Genomic DNA, 16931 nt, shown 5'->3' with positions numbered 1-16931 from the left:
CTCCCGAACTGGGCATTGCAAAGTATGCTGTGGCAGGACTTGGCTTATAGAGGAAGCAATAAAGAGAAGGCAGGAGATAGGGCTAGGTGCGAAATAAGCTGGAGCAGATAATGTCGGTGGAGAAAGCTAGAGGGGAAAAAGTTAGGTTGCAAAATGATCTAGAAGAAAAAATAGTAGGGGCCTCCTTCCTCATGGCTGATCCCACCCCAAGAGCCACAAAGCTTTGTCCAGGACAGGGAAGGGTCTATGATTCTATTTAGGCCCAAATCCTCAAAGCCATTTTGGCTTTTTCTGTTCCAGACCAAAATCAGGCCAATTCTCAATCTTAAGGGTGTTGGGGAGGAGATGGTGGACTGACGGGCCCTGACAGTCAACATCAAACAGTCTATGCTGTGTCCAGAGCCCTGTTCTGGTGCTGTCTTTAAGGCGTGGAGGGAAAAGTCAAAGCAATCCTTGAAATTCACCCAAGTAGTAGACTTTGGGGACCTGCATGAATAGGGTGTGATGGGCAGTAGGGAGGGAGGCTTGTGTGCTGGAGATGGAGGCGTGGAGGGGTGGTGTGCATTCCTCCGAGGAATGGGATTGAGGACGACATCAACAGTTACAACCTTGTGGCAGGATCTTGGAAAGCAGTCAGGAATCTGTTCTTGGCCCGTTTGTCACCACTCCAACAGTGATTGTGATGGTGATTGTAGGAGTGGTTTTAGAGCATTAACTGCAGTTCACTTTCTGCCAAAGCTACATCAAAACTTTATTTGTGTAATTTCATTTAATTCTACCTCAGGACCTCTAGTCTTGATAGTCCCTCTGCCAGCAACACTTTTCCTGGCTTCCTCACTTCATGTGGATGGCTCCTTAAACATTATCTCCTCAGAGAGGCCCTCACAAACCACCCCAAATAAAATAACACTTCTTGGGGGCCGGCCCCGTGGCCGAGTGGTTAAGTTTGCGTGCTCCGCTTCAGCGGCCTAGAGTTTTGCTGGTTCGGATCCTGGGCACGGACATGGCACCTCTCATCAGGCCACGCTGAGGTGGCATGCCACATGCCACAACTAGAAGGACCCATAACCAAAATATACAACTATGTACTGGGGGGATTTGGGGAGAAAAGCAGAAAGAAAAAAAAAAGGAAGATTGGCAACAGTTGTTACTTCAGGTGCCAATATTTAAAAAAAAATTAAAAATAACACTTCTGACACCTCTTTCCCCATTCTTTTTGTTTTTATTCATAAATACTACCTCAAATTTAGATAGAGAGATGGATGGATGGATAGACAGATAGTAGATGATAGATAACAGATAGATAACATAGAAAAATACATACATATAATTCAAATATATATATATAGTTGTTTGCCTGACTCCTTCTCCAGAATAAGTTCTATGCGCACAAGGATTTTTTCTCTTTTGTTCACCACCTTTATCTTTAGCACCTAAAACATGCCTGACACATATTAAGCAATTAATAAATATTGGTTGGATGACTGAAAGAATCCTCATAATCCAGTAAGGTGAAGACTATGGTTCGCTTTAATTTACGGATGAGAAAACTAAGGCTTGGAAGGGTTAAATTATGTACTTGAAGTTTCAAAGATGGTGAGCATCAGAATCAGGATTCAAACCTAGATGAGCCTGGCTCCAGGGCCAGCCCTCTTCACCGCCATGCCACACTCAGCCACAGGAACAGAAAAGCCGTGAGCACAGAAGCAGCCTGCTGAGCCGAGTGGTTCAGTGAACAGGGGAGGCTGCGAAGGAGCTGGGAATCTGGACACGAGCATTTGAGCGGGAGGGGCTGGGCAGACCCACATGGTTAGAGCCAGAGAAAGGGAGAGGATGGCATCTTAAAGACACAGTAGGGGGTTAAGAAAAAAAGATACAAAGATTCAGCTATCTACCCAGGGTGTTAGGGAAAAAGTGAGAGAATCTGACTCTTGGATGTGGAGCTACAAGTTAAAGCCAACCTCTGACCCAGGCAGAAATGCTTTCCATTTCCTTTCCTTTTTATCTACAGAATAGGAAATGTGATGACTCACCAGAGACAGACGACAAGCTAAATATTCATCATGCTAGGAATGCAGCAAGAAATAGGAAAAATGATTAGATCGATATCAAAGGAAGACATTTAGTACAAAGCGAGTCTTTCAAAAACATCCTCAGCTCCAGTGAATTCAGTGGAGAATTTTTTCCAAACTCCTCAAGGAACACCCTTATATTATTTCAAGGATACTAGAATATAGGAAAGAATTTTGTATTGCCCAGCCTATTTTATGAGACAAATACAGTTTTGATAGAATTTAATAAAAATATACATCATAACTTGACTACCACAGAATAGTAGAATGTAAGGACAGTATATTATACAGAAAACTAACAATGAACATTCACTAGAAAAATGATTAAATAATCATTTCAAAAGATGTTGAGGAGGTATCAGTACAATTCAACATCTACTCATGATTGAAGTGTTGGAGGAAAAAGCCTATGGGAAAACATAACCACGCACAGAGGAGAGAGGAAAGCAGGTAGTAAGTCTAGAAAACTCTAATAATAGCAACCATAAGAAAAGCAATAGCAACAACAACTGAAGCCCTGGATTCTGTGTTTAAATGGTCTAAATAAAGAGACAAACTAGAAGAAATAAAAACTTATTTCTTTGGTAAAGGACATGATTAAATACCTAAAAAATCCAAGGAAGTCAACCAAAACAAAGCAATAGCAGCAACCACAAAAAATTCTAGAAGCGATGAGTTCAAAGTTACAGGTATAAGACATCAATTTCATTTTTTTTTTGGAAAGATTGGCACCTGAGCTAACATCTGTTGCCAGTCTTTCTTCTCCTTCTCCTTCCCCTTCACCCCCCAGTACACAGTTGTATATTCTAGTTGCAGGTCCTTCTGGCTGTGCTATGTGGGACACCGCCTCAACATGGCCTGATGAGGGTGCCGTGTCCGTGCCCGGGATCTGAACTGGCGAAACCCTGGGCCGTTGAAGTGGAGTGCATGAACTTAACCACTCGGCCACAGGGCCGGCCCCAAGACATCAATTTTTTTTTTTTTTAAGATTTTATTTTTTCCTTTTTCTCCCCAAAGCCCCCCAGTACATAGTTGTATATTCTTCGTTGTGGGTCCTTCTAGTTGTGGCATGTGGGACGCTGCCTCAGCGTGGTTTGATGAGCAGTGCCATGTCCGCGCCCAGGATTCGAACCAACGAAACACTGGGCCACCTGCAGCGGAGCGTGCAAACTTAACCACTTGGCCACGGGGCCAGCCCCCACAAGACATCAATTTTTAAAAAATCAAATACATGCCTAAATACTAGTGAGATGGAAAATACAGTAAAAAGAGCTTCTATTTGCAACAGAACTTAAACAAGCTATACTCAAGATTTAGCATGTGTGACACATGGTGCTTATTAAAGAAAATTTAAAAGCACAATGAGAGGAATAAAGAAAAATGTGAATACACGGAGAGCTAAATTTGACTGCTGTTTGGGAAGACAGAAGGTAGTAAAGATAAAAATCAGTTACTATAAAGAGTCTATCCAATAGCAATTGAAATCCTCACTGCGTCAGTCGTGACATTCAGCCGCAAGAAAGATTAGGCAAGAATAATAGAGTTTTTTAAACGTAATTATGACGCAAAGGTGTAGATAACTGTAGTGCTAGCATATTTGCCCTAACAGATTGTAAAACATATCAGATCAAAGTGACAATTATTATGACCTTATAACATTAAGATAAAGCCTGAAGACTCACCATTCACTCAACATATATTTAGGAACTATTTCTGTGCCAGGCACGATTCTAGGGGCTGCATACACAGCGGTGAGTAAGCCAGGAAAGGTCCCCACTGTCATGGAGAAACAGACAATAAGTCCACACACAAATGGACAGGATAATTTCAGAGAGTGAAAAGTGCGGTGAAGATCACACTGCGTGTGGAAGGGGCTCTTTGGGATTTGGCAATCAGACCTCTTGGAAGAGGTACACTTGAACGAAGATCTGTGGAACTGAATGGGGGTTCCAAAAATAATTTCAATTGATTATACGTCAATAAAGTTGCTTTGGGGGTCCTCCTATGTGCAAGGCTGGGCTGAGGGCTGTTGTCTCATAGAGGATACATAGATGAACTTGGCCATTTAACTTTAATTCTACCTTGCTCTTAAGGATTTTATGATCTACATTAAACACAAAGACTGGGAGAAAATATTTGCAACGTATATGCAAGGGGCTCCTACAAATCAATAAGAAAAAGAAAACAATGGAAAATTGGGCAAATGATAAGAACAATTCACAAAAAGAAAAATGAAATCCAGAAAGCCAATAAACATAAGAAAAATTACTCACCTGGGAAATAAAGAAACGCAAATTGAAACTAAAAGATACCAAATTTCACCGATGATAATGGTAGAAATGTAAAAGATCAACGTCACCCAGTGTAATCAAAGGTGGGAGGAGTGGACATTCTTGCATCTTGTTGCTGGAACATAGATAGGAAGAGACTTTCTGAAGAGTAATTGGGCAGAATCTTTTAAGATTTTAAATGAGACTATCCTGTGATTCTGCAGCAGGAATTGATTTTACAGAAATTGAAGCTCAAGGGCTTAAGGGTACGGATATATAAGGATGCCACGGCAGCAGTGTTTTAAATGGTTAAAAAAATAAATGGAAAATATCCAATAAATCCATCAGTAGGGGGAATGATTGAAGAGACCAAAGTCAATACAGGATATGGAATGCCTTGAAGCCACTAAAAAAAAGAGTTTTACATACATGACAGATTGATAAATAAAGTGGAGTTGAATGATTCTTCAAAAATTAAGACATCTCCGTTTAGATATCTATTTGTATAAACATAGAAAAAAGATTGGAAGGACATGCAGCGCACCGTCAAGAGCAGTAACGTCAGAAGCGGGGAATCGAGGTTGGGAGGGCGGGAAAGTGGAACTTTCAGTTTTGATTATGTACATTTTTAATACAGAAGAAAAATCCAGTCCAATCTGTTACAGAAACAGACTCTCATTCATCCCCACAGGGAAGGGAAAATTTCTATTTCTGAATATTGAAGGAGGGTCGCATCAGCATCAAGATGGGTGTTTTCAGATAGAGCCATATTTTTAAAAAGCATGCCAAACCAAAATGCAACTAAGTAAACATCAAACAATGGAAAGGGAAAATATATGAGACATGCACAACTGAAAAAAAAATGCATAAATGAGTTATAGAACTATCTAGCTGCTTCAGATCCTTTTTGGAAAGAAGTAGCATCTAATTTACACGTAAAACTTACATAAAGTTCATACAGTCAAACCATTTACCTAGATGTCAAAGAAGGTGAACGGAAGTGATAAATACGTCATATTAAAAGGAAAATACAGTGTTATCACATGGAACAGCATATTTTTACTCTCACTGAAAAGAGCTGCACATTAAGCCACAAGTAAAACTAGTGATACTTAATTCAAGCTATTTATTGAACACATACTATGTATGTCAGACATCGTGCTTTACCCAGAACACCTTGCTTTAATCTTTACTCTTGCCACCGTATGAGGTAGAGACTATCCCCTTCTATAGATGAGGAAAGAGAGGCACAGAGAGGTTAAGTAACTTGCCCAAAGCCACACAGCGGGTAAACAGCGGTGCCAGGATTCAAACCTAGGATTGACTCAAAAGCCCAAGATCTGACCTATTCTGCTATCTTATCTCCTAAAACAAAAAGCTCAAAATCAGTGTTGGTGGAGAAGCGCACCTCAGTAAAACACTCACACGCAGAGCGCCTGCTTTGTTTTGAGTCAGCTCTCTAGGGTACCTCTAAGTCTCAGAAGTCAGCTGGACCGAGCTGGGACTTTGTTCCAGTCTTGCCCTCAGACTGAAACTCTCTCTGTGGCAGAACCTGCTCCAATCATCCTCAGACTCAGACTGACACTTCTGACTTCTCAATTAGACCTTCCACGAGGCCTTTGTGACAGACCTGGGCCGTTGCCTCAGGGCCCACAGGGCCTGGGGGGCTCCCAGGAAACCCTGAGCCCACTTGGCCTCCTCATTCCCCCTGCATTTCCCACTTGCTCAGCACCCTGTGCATCTTCACTTCATCGCTTAGGCTACCCTCCACTTCTTTTTTTTTAATTTTTAAATTTTATTATTTTGTTGAGGTCATATTGATTTATAACACTGTGTAACATTGGGTGTACATTATTATATATCAGTTTCTGTATAGACTGTATCATGCTCACCCCCAATAGTCTAGCTTTTATCTGTCACTCTACACACGTGCCCCTTTACCCCGTTTGCCTTCCCCCCATCCTCCTTCCCCTCTGATAACCACTAGTCTGTTCTCTTTATCCATGTGTTTGTTTACCTTCCACAGATGAGTGCGGCATTGGTCTTTCTCTGTCTGGCTTATTTCACTTAACATCACACCCTCAAGGTCCATCCATGTTGCAAAAGGCATGATTTTGTCTTTTTTTATGGCTGAGTAGTATTCCATTATATATATAAACCACATCTTCTTCATCCATTCATCTGTCGATGGGCACTTGGGTTGCCTCCTCATCTTGGCTATTGTGAATAATGCTGTGATGAACACAGGGGTGCATAAATCTTAGGAATGTTGATTTCATGTTCTTTGGATATCCAGTAGTGGGACAGCTGGATCATATGGTACTTCTATTTTTAGTTTTTTGAGAAATCTCCATACTGTTTTCCATAGTGGCTGCACCAATTTGCATTCCCACCAGCAGTGTATGAGAGTTCCCTTTTCTCCACATCCTCTCCAACAATTGTTATTTTTTTGTCTTTGTGATTATAGTCATCCTGACAGGTGTAAGGTAAAAACTCATTGTAGTTTTGATTTTCATTTCCCTAATGGTTAGTGATTTTGAACATCTTTTCATGTACATGTGGCCATCTGCATAGCTTCTTTGGGAAAATGTCTGTTCATATCCTCTGGTCATTTCTTGATCAGGTTGTTTGTTTTTTTGTTGTTGTGTTGCATGAGTTCTTTATCTATTTTGGAAATTAACCCCTTGTCAGATATATGATTTGCAAGTATTTTCTCCCAGTTGGTGGGTTGTCTTTTCATTTTGTTCATAGTTTCCTTTGCCTTGCAGAAGCTTTTTAGCCTGATGTAGTCCCATTTGTTTATTTTTTCTTTTGTTTCCCTTGCCTGAGTAGACATGGTATTCGAAAAGATACTGCTAAGACTGATGTCCAAGAGTGTATTGCCTATATTTTCTTCTAGGAGTTTTATGGTTTCAGATTTTACATTCAAGTCCTTAATCCATTTTGAGTTAATTTTTGTGTATGATGGGAAATAATGGTCTACTTTCATTCTTTTTTACATGGCTATCCAGTTTTCCCAACATCACTTATTGAAGAGACTATCCTTTCTCCATTGTATGTTCTTGGTTCCTGTGTCAAAGATTAGCTCTCCATAGTCGTGTGGTTTTATTTCTGGGCTTTCAGTTCTGCTCCATTGATCTGTGTGTCTGTTTTTGCACCAGTACTATGCTGTTTTGGTTACTATAGCTTCGTAGCTTATTTTGAAGTCAGGGATTGTGATGCCTCCAGCTTTGTTCTTTTTTCTCAAGATTGCTTTGGCTATTCGACTTTCTGTCTGGATGATCTATCCATTGATGTAAGTGGGGTGTCCCTACTATTATAAGTAGGTCCCCTACTATTATTGTGTTGCTGTCGATTTCTCCCTTCAGGTCTGTTAATAGTTGCTTTATATGCTTTGGTGCTCCTGTGTTAGGTGCATATATATGTGTAATGTCCTCTTGGTGGAATGTTCCTTTTATCATTATTTACTGTCTCTTCTTGTGTCTCATTATCTTTTTTATCTTTTTTTATTATTGTTTTTTCTTTTTAATGATTGGCACCTGAGCTAACATCTGCTGCCAACCTTTTTTTCCTTCTTCTTCTCCCCAAAGTCCCCCAGTACACAGCTGTACATTCCAGCCGGGAGTGCCTCTGGCCGAGCTACGCAGGATGCCTCCTCAACATGGCCTGATGAGCGGTGCCAAGTCTGCACCCAAGATCCCAACTGGCAAAACCCTGGGCTGCTGAAGTGGAGCATACAAACTTAACCACTCTGCCACCAGCCGGCCCCTATCTTTTTTATCTTGCAGTCTGCTTTGTCGGATATAAGCATGGCAACACCTGCTTGCCTTTCCTTGCCAATTGCTTGGAGTATCATCTTCCATCCCTTCACTCTGAGCCTATGTTTGTCTTTAGAACTGAGATGTGTTTCCTGGAGGCAGCATATTGTTGGGTCTTGTTTTTTAATCCATCCAGCCACTCTGTGTCTTCTGATTGGAAAACTCAGTCTATTTACAGAGTGATTATTGATATAGGAGGGCTTAATTCCCCCGGAGAATTCTATGCAGCCCCTGCTGTTGATGGAGTTGGTGGCTGAGGTGCCTCTACTGGGGGCTGGGAGCAGGGAGCTCCCGCCGTATGTGTTTGCAGTTGTGCGGATGGGCGGCTCCACCCACTGTCCTAGGGCAGGTCTCCGTCCCCGCTGCAGCCACCACGCCATGGCCGGGGCCCCTCGGGCGTTCACGTGCGCGTCCCGGGCACGGGGCTGCCGCCGGCTGCTCCTGCCTCCCCAGGGACGTTTGAGAGCGCGGGCGCGCACGCGGGGCTGCCGCCAGCCAGCTGCCACCCCTGCTCCTGGCTCCTCGCGCGCTCCCGCGGCCCGCGGCCCGCCCCCCGCCCCCCGCAACAGCCACCGCCCCCCTGTGGGTGTTGTCCCACGGACCTCAGCAGCCGTGGCCGCCGCTCCTGGCGTTAGCTCCACTTAGGGTGCGTGGGGCTGGGCAGCCCTGCCTCCACTCACAGTCCCGCAGGCGCTGCGTGAGGTTCCGCGTCCTGCGTCGCTGCCAGGAGGGGGCGGGGGGGGGGCGCGGTGAGACAGGAGGCTCCGCGTCCCGCCCACCGCCTTGAGATGTATAGCTGCCTGGATCTGTCGGGTCATGTTGTGCTGTGTAGGGGATCCGCTGTTGGCCATGGATCTCTGGTTGTAATTTAGAGGGAGAGACAAAGGCAACCCCTCACTCCCTCTGGAGAGCCCTTGGCTTCTTTGTTCCCCCAGGTCCTCAGGCTTCATTTGCTCACCTCCCTCTCCTGTCTCAGGCCCCAGGCTCTTCCCACCCCCCCACTCCCCCGTTCCTGACGTTCCTGACGCTTCTGCGCCCATCTCTTAGGGCCTCACAGTCTCTGTCTCCTGTCTCCCACCTCAGGCTTCTGCACTCCTCTCTCGGTTTTCTCCCTCCCTCTCCCATCCCCTCACTTCTTTACCACCTCACTCCTCCATTCCCTCCACTTTCTCTCTGCTCGCTCTTTGTCTCCCCACCACTGTCTTCTCATTGCCCGGCCCCTCCCTCCGCACTCCCTCAGGCCGCCATTCCTCTCCCCCTCCCCCTTCATCCCCTCCAGCCTCCCGGTCCTCACTCTCCCTCGCTCTTTTTGCTTTCTTCTCACCAGTTGAGCTGGGTCAGCTATATCCAGGGATAACTATGGAGTTTGGGAAGACAAGGGGGAGGGTAACGCCTCAAGAGCTGAATCCAAGCTCAGGACCTAAACCTAAAAGGGTGCCGAAAATGGTTGGGAGAAGGAAAAAAGAAAAGGTGAAGAGGAAAAAAAACAAGGCAAATATAGAGGAGCTGAAGAAGGAAGTGGTCATGGTGAGAACACCCAAAATGGATGCTAACAAATTACCCTCTGAAAATACTCCTCAACCCTCAACCTTTTAACATCTTACCTTGAGGATTAATCACAGAGGCCAGAGCCATCCCTCTTCCCCCAAATGTTTCTCTCCTTCCCCTGGAAATGACCTGGGGTCGCCACCTCTTCCTCAATGACTCCACTGTCTCCTCAGGATGACCATAAATTAACCTTGGAAGAGCTGAGCAGAAGGTATTCTGTGGACCTGACAAAGGTGAGTGAAGGAACAACCTGAGGGAGGCAGAGGGTCCCCGTCCCCAACTTTGAGGCTACCAGGACAAAATTGGAGCTAGAAATCAAGCCCCTCACTTCAAGTCCAGTTTTTTTTTTTTTTTGAGGAAGATTAGCCCTGAGCTAACTGCTGCCAATCCTCCTGTTTTTGCTGAGGAAGACTGGCCCTGAGCTAACATCCGTGCCCATCTTCCTCTACTTTGTTTGTGGGACACCTGCCACAGCATGGCATGCCAAGCAGTGCCATGTCTGCACCCGGGATCCGAACTGGGGAACCCTGGGCCGCCAAAGCAGAACATGCGAACTTAACCTCTGTGCCATGGGGCCGGCCCAAAGAGTCCAATATTCTTACCCTTAACTTCCACCCAGCCAAGTTCCACAGGACACACACCTGGAAGATGGTGATCATGGTAACTGCCTCCCAGAGAGGTCAGGATTAGATAAGAAAGTAAGAATGGTTTAGAGCAGCGCTGCTCAGACATTTGTCCTCAGGACCCCTTCACACTCTTATTATCAAGGACCCCAAAGAGCTTATGCTTTGTGAGTTATATCCATCTGTATTTACTGTATTAGAAATTAAAATTAAGAAAATTTAAAATTATTTCCTAATTCATTTAAAAACAAGAGGAATCCCATTGTATATTAGTAAAAATAGTATTTTTATGACACCAAAAATAGTTAGTGGCATTTTGCATTTTTTTAAAATCTCTTTAATGTCTAGCTTTTTAATAGAAGACAGCTGGATTCTCATATATTTTCAGTAGTAAATCTGCTGCAATATCATGTGTCATGTAGCCTTTGGAAAATTCCACTGTATACTCGAAATAATGAGAGCGAAAAAGGAAAACAATGCATTTAGTATTCTTATGAAAATCATTTGACCTTGTGGACCCCCTGAAAGGGTCTCGGCACCCCGTGGGTCCCCAGACCACACTTTGAGAACCACGGTTTAACAGCAAAACCATATATAACTACTCCTACCATTACCACTGCTGTTACTAGAACCACTAATACAATGATCACAAGTAAAACACTTAAATAAAAGCCCTCAAAATGTAAGTTCCTCTTAGCTCTAGAATTTCGTCTTTGGAGGGGCTTGAAGTGGCCATCTGGTAACCAGTAAAGAGCGTAGGAGGCTTGTCTTGTTTTTATTAAAATTGCATGTTTTTCAGGGGGAGGTTGGGGAGTGGCTGATGGTGATTAAGGAGAGTGTGTTTTACAATTCTCTGGTAGGTTCTACTATCATTTTCATTTAGAGTAAAAAGCACACAAGCTTGTGTACAAGGCTACAGTGAGAATCTATGCATTCATGTATTTAGTTGGGTTTTTTTTCCTATTTGTAAGTTAAAGAGTCAAAGTGGGACTGTCCATATGTTCTCAACATTATGTATTCTCTCTCATCATTACATTAGTCTTTCACATTATGTTATAAACTGTCCATTGATATTTATTTATCTTGCCCTAGAGTTGGCGCTCCATAGGGTAGGGACCATTCTTACTCATTTTGGTACCACCGTGCTAGACCCAAGATGGGTGTTTAGAAAGGTTTGTGAATCAATCCATAAGCTAAAAATCCTTCCTATGTAAGGGTGCTAAATGATACCCCTTCTATAATGCAAATTTTAAAGTCCCACTTATCCAGGAGGAACTTTAAGACTGACTTTCAGAGAGCTTCGTTGGTCTCTAGACCCATTCTGGGGCTGTAAATGGCAGATCTGAGTTTTGAAGCCAGGTTCCCCTTTGCTATAGCTGCTTCTCTTTTCATGGTTCTCTGTCCATCCCTATTTCATCTCCACACAGGGCCTTCGCCCAGAAAAGGCCCAGGAAATACTGGATCGAGATGGACCCAATACACTTACCCCACCCCCCACCACTCCTGAGTGGGTCAAATTCTGTAAACAACTGTTTGGTGGCTTCTCCATCCTACTGTGGACGGGTGCCATTCTCTGCTTCGTGGCCTATGGCATCCAGACGTATTTCAATGAGGAGCCTACCAAAGATAATGTGAGTCTATTCAACTGCTACTGCCAGTCCAGTCTCTGCTTAGCCCTTGATACTCTTCTGCTCAGCCACCTAGCTCTCTTGAAGTCCTCTGGCCCAAATCCCTGATACTCCCGGGATTTTATAAGGGAGCCCATGGTCCCTCCTGGTTTCTAGCCCTTTGTCTAGAAAGCTACTGATTCAGCTCCCTAAGATACATGGTTTTCCCAGAAACTTGCTCTCCTTTGATTACCTTCCCAACTGATCATCAGAGCACTTTGCAGTCCCTTTCTCTTTCCCGGAATTTTCTCTCTTCATCTCCTTCTTCCCCATCTCCCTCACGATCTGCCTCCCCCCTCCCTGCCCCCCCATGAATAGCCTTCCTGGAGAGGAAGATACAGGGCTTCTCAGACATGGGATTTTGCTGGCCCCTCATTATTGCTTAGGGTTCCTAAACCAGGAAGCCGAGTGAGCCGGCCCTGTCTCAGACTCTTCCCAGACCCCGTGCTCTCCAACTGAGTCCAGTGGTTTCTTCCACCTGGAGAAATGGCTATTCCCCTTGCAGGCGGACTTTCTGAGGATGAAGAAGAAGAAAAAGACCTACTGATGAGCCCTTTCTTTCCCCACTCCAGCTGTACCTGGGCATTGTACTAGCTGTCGTGGTCTTCATCACAGGCTGCTTCTCCTATTATCAGGAGGCCAAGAGCTCCAAGATCATGGAGTCTTTTAAGAGCATGGTGCCTCAGGTAGGATTGGTGTGGGAGGATCTAGTGAGAGGAGGTGTAGTATGTAGCCAAATACACGATTAGTAAGTCCCCTGGAGAATTATATCCTATGATGAGTGAGCTGAGTGAGGGTGAGGTCCACTTAGGTTTTACTCTATCAGGCCTGAGAAAGAGACAACATCACCTATGAATAGTCTGGTCTAGAATGCATAATCCGAGTCTAATGAGCATAATCCGAAACCCTAAATAAGAACATTCTATTCAAAAAAAAGGGGGAGGGCAAAGGAGGTCGAGGAGGCTGGATTCTTTAAATGTCAATGACATTAATAACAAAGAACAGCTGTGGAAATGTTCCAGATTAAAAGAGGCTAAAGAGACATGGCAACTAAATGGAACACCTGGCCCTAGGCCGAATCCTGTGCTGGAGGAGACAATAATGCTGTAAAGGATATATTGGGTCAACTGCCAAAACTGGAATAGAGACAGTAGATTAAAGTGTTATATCAATGTAAAATTTACTGAAATCGGTAACTGTATTGTGGTTATTTAATATCCTAATTCTTGGGAAATGCACACTGAACTATGTAGGATAAAAGATCATGAGGTATGTAACTTACCCTCAAATAGTTCAGGAAAAAAATATTCCCATACACACATATGTAGAGACAGAAAACGGATGACAAAGAAAATGGGATAAATGTTACTAGGTGAATCTGGGTAAAGGTTATACAGGTGTTCTTGGGACAATTTTTTTTCTCTTGAAACTTTTCTGACAGTTTAGATTATTTTCAAATAAAAAGTACCTGGAAATAATATGACAGTAGAAAGAGGTTCCTAGGCACACGGCTGGAAACTTGGAAAGAAACAGGCTTTAAAATTTTCCAGCGACATGATCATGTTCTAGCATTACAGCCCAGGATCTTCTTCTCCCTTTGGTATCAACATAACTTAATTCTTTGTTGAATAAGAGTTCCGGGGAAATGTTTTGGTAGAATGGAAGTAGGAGTTTGGACTATCAGTTAGCTTTTGCTGCCTAACCACCCCAAAACTTAGAGGCTCAAAACGACAAACATATTATTTCTCACAATTCTGTAGCTGGGCTGTTCTTCTGATCTGGGCTGACCTTAGCTGGTGCTGGATGGTCAGACATGACCTCATTCACATGTCTGGGGTCTCAACCAAGATGAATGGGACAGCTGGGGCCTCTCTCTTCATGATCTCTCTTCCTCCAGGAGGCTGGCTCTGGCTTGTTCAATAGAGTGGCAGAGGGGTAGGGACAACAGGGCAAACCCCAACATGCAAGCACTTTTTAAGCCTCTGGTTGCATCACATTTGCTAAAGTCCTATTGGCCAAAGCAAGCCATATAGCCAAGCCCAAGTGTAGGGATGGAGAGATAGACCCCATCTCTTAACGCGAGGAGCAGCAAAGTCACATTGCAAAGGGCCCTGCAGACAGCCATGGTAAGAATTTGCAATCTCCCAAGGAGACCGTCAAGTATGATGCGGAGTGACAGTGTAAGAAAGGGGAGTCAGAAGGAAGGAGACCAGGAGTGGAAGTTGTAGGCCAGGACGGGGATGGGAGAAGAAGAAAGCTTTGGAAGTGACCCTGCACCATCTTCCCACAGCAAGCTCTGGTAATTCGAGGTGGAGAAAAGATGCAGATCAACGTACAAAATGTGGTAGTGGGAGACCTGGTAGAAGTGAAGGGTGGGGACCGAATCCCTGCCGACATCCGCCTTATCTCTGCACAAGGATGTAAGGTGAGGGGAGGTGGAAAGTATTGGGAGGGGACTAAGTATGGTCTTAGGGCACTGTAGTGACCTGGGCTCAGTTAAAGAAAGTATGATCTTATTGTTCAGAACCTTGAAAAGTTACAAGGGAAAATTTGAGGTTAGAGACAAGAAGGTACTGGTGTGTAAATTTGTTTCTGCCTGCATGTCAATAATGGTGATGTTGGTGGCAGATAAAGATGTGTCATCTTTATAAATGAATCTTTTGTCCCATGCTCATTTTATCACCTATCCTCCCTCCCATCCCAGGTGGACAATTCATCATTGACTGGAGAATCAGAGCCCCAGTCCCGCTTTCCTCATTTCACCCATGAGAACCTTCTAGAGACCCGAAACATCTGCTTCTTCTCCACCAACTGTGTGGAAGGTGAGTATCGCATCATTAATAGCCTAGATTCAAAAGCAGCGATTGAAACAAAGATTTCCAGAGCTCTCTATCTTCTAAAGGTAGTAGGGTAGGTAATAGCTGGTATGCTGTCTAGGTTCTCCATCACTCATGACCTGTATGACCTTTGGTGAAAGGTCAAAGCCATCATTTCCACATTTGCACGAGGATGATAATAAAAGTCGCCACCCCTTAGATTTGTATGTGGATTAAAGGACATAATACATATAAAATGCTTAGCACAAAGTCTAACACATTGTAAGTGCCCTAAAATTGTTAGTTATTATTATTCCAGTTAGTGAATATGTCTATGGTCTATGAACTGAAAATAGCACAGAAAGGAGGAAAATTATTCAGCCCTGCTAGGTCATTCTTTTCCTGAGGTAAGCCCTAACTTCTCCTCACTATTCCAAGAAAGGGTATTGGCACTGCACATTTGTTACCAGAGGTGCCACTCACACTTTGGCTTAGCTCCTAGAATCTAGGATATCCTTCAACTGGGAGGCAGTCTGGCCGAGGTGCTAACAATGGACTCAATATCATTATGTCAACCTTTTCTTCATCCTTTCCCCTTAAGGAGGCCTGCAAGACTGTCTGGAACACACATGAAAACCATTATTCGTGTTTAAGGATAAGTGTTTGAGCATCTAAGAAATAGCTATTTTTTAATGGAATGCCTACTATGTGTCAAGTGCTACAGATAACTCTGATTCTCAGAACATTATACAGCAGATATTATTCCTATTTTACACATGAAAGACTAAGGTTCAAAGAAATTAAATGCAGTGTCCAAGAGCACAACTCAACCAAAAAGAGGAGGATCAAGGATTCTCATGGAGCTCTGTCTCCACAGCCCATGCTCTTTCTACAGACCCTCATCTGGAATAACACTTGCTAATGACCTCTCTGGTAATAAAATTATTTAACGTGGAAATACCTTAAAGGATAAGAGTAACATTAAGACTGAAGAAGAACCCATCTAGAAAATAAAATATATTTAAGAAAATTTGTATGGAAAGATACAAGTTAGCAAGCTTCCTTCAAAAACACTAAATTTCTATTGTTAAATTTTAGGAATAAATTTGCTCAGATTTGTCCTTCCAAAGTAGGTTTTTTGGTCAGCAAAGTATATGCTTCAGATAAGGGAGAAAGTGGTGGTGGCATTCCATCTGAGACACAAGGGTCTGGCTAGAATACAGGAGGCTCTAAGAGGAGACTGGTGGGATCTAAGATGTGGCCAAGAGGGTGGAGCTAGGTTGAAGGAGCTCTTAACTTTTAAACTGAGGAATTTCTATGCAATCTGTAAACTAGTAGCATAACTTTAACCTCTCTTCTAGAACCCTGCCTCCCTGCTTTCATCACTGTGGACCTTGATGGGGCTTCTGGTACAAAATCTCTCTTTGAGTTCTCATGCACCTTCACAGAGGCCTAAGCTGTTTCTCTGACAATATACAGAAGGTGTATATGGCCAAGCATGGGGAAACCATAGCAGAAGCAATAGAAACGAAGAACTAGACTAAACCAAACCATGGCAAAATAGATGGAGGTGACACCATACTCTACCCCCCTCAAAACATAACACCCTCTCAGCACCTCTCAATTATTTCAGTATCTTCCTTTCGCAAGGCTTAATCTGTCTGAAGCTCATCTCAGAGAGTGCCTCACACTGTGAAGCTTTCCAGAATTACTCTTCTGCAGAACATTGACCTGACCTGTCTGCTATCTGAGCAAGACCTGCTCTCAGACGCGTGTAGCTGAAGGTGACCTTGGGAATGGACCAGCTACCCTGTGTTATGTCTGTGGGGCCTGCCAGATTCGAGCCACCCCCACAAGTCACACGTGTGATTTTATATCTGTCCTTCTGGAGACCCTAATTTCATCTAAATGAAGAAAAGAAAGAAACGAATAGTTGAGTGCCTACTATGTGCCCAACCCTGCTCTGGGCTCTTCTAAAAACATTTCATTCTTGCAGCTTTGTAGGTGCTTTCATCCCATTTTAAAGATGAGGAAACCTGAGTCTCAAAGAGTTTAAGTAACTTGCCCCAGGGCAAACAGTTTCAGTCTTTCTGATTCTAAAATAAGTGCTATTTCTA

At 43.6% G+C, this 16931-nt stretch overlaps 1 protein-coding gene across 6 annotated transcripts in view; it reads left to right on the top strand.

Moving 5' to 3' along the window:
• Nucleotides 1-8629: 8629 nt before the first annotated feature.
• Nucleotides 8630-16931, top strand: part of ATP1A4 (ATPase Na+/K+ transporting subunit alpha 4) — a 29109-nt gene continuing 20807 nt past the window's right edge. For 2 of the 6 annotated variants that reach the window (XM_023640891.2, XM_023640889.2), the window contains exons 1-7: nucleotides 8642-8806; nucleotides 9488-9687; nucleotides 9882-9941; nucleotides 11759-11962; nucleotides 12571-12684; nucleotides 14289-14423; nucleotides 14703-14820. In XM_023640891.2, coding sequence (XP_023496659.1) covers nucleotides 9520-9687; nucleotides 9882-9941; nucleotides 11759-11962; nucleotides 12571-12684; nucleotides 14289-14423; nucleotides 14703-14820 — 799 coding nt within the window. In that variant the 5' untranslated portion in view covers nucleotides 8642-8806; nucleotides 9488-9519. Of the gene's footprint in view, nucleotides 8807-8911; nucleotides 9688-9881; nucleotides 9942-11758; nucleotides 11963-12570; nucleotides 12685-14288; nucleotides 14424-14702; nucleotides 14821-16931 lie in introns of those variants that run through there. The other 4 variants (XM_070267973.1, XM_070267974.1, XM_023640893.2 and 1 more) reach the window with 3 other exon arrangements.

The sequence above is a fragment of the Equus caballus genome, chromosome 5 (genome assembly GCF_041296265.1).
Source record: "Equus caballus isolate H_3958 breed thoroughbred chromosome 5, TB-T2T, whole genome shotgun sequence".
Classification (NCBI taxonomy): domain Eukaryota; kingdom Metazoa; phylum Chordata; class Mammalia; order Perissodactyla; family Equidae; genus Equus; species Equus caballus.
This window is presented reverse-complemented; position numbering and strand designations above follow the sequence as displayed.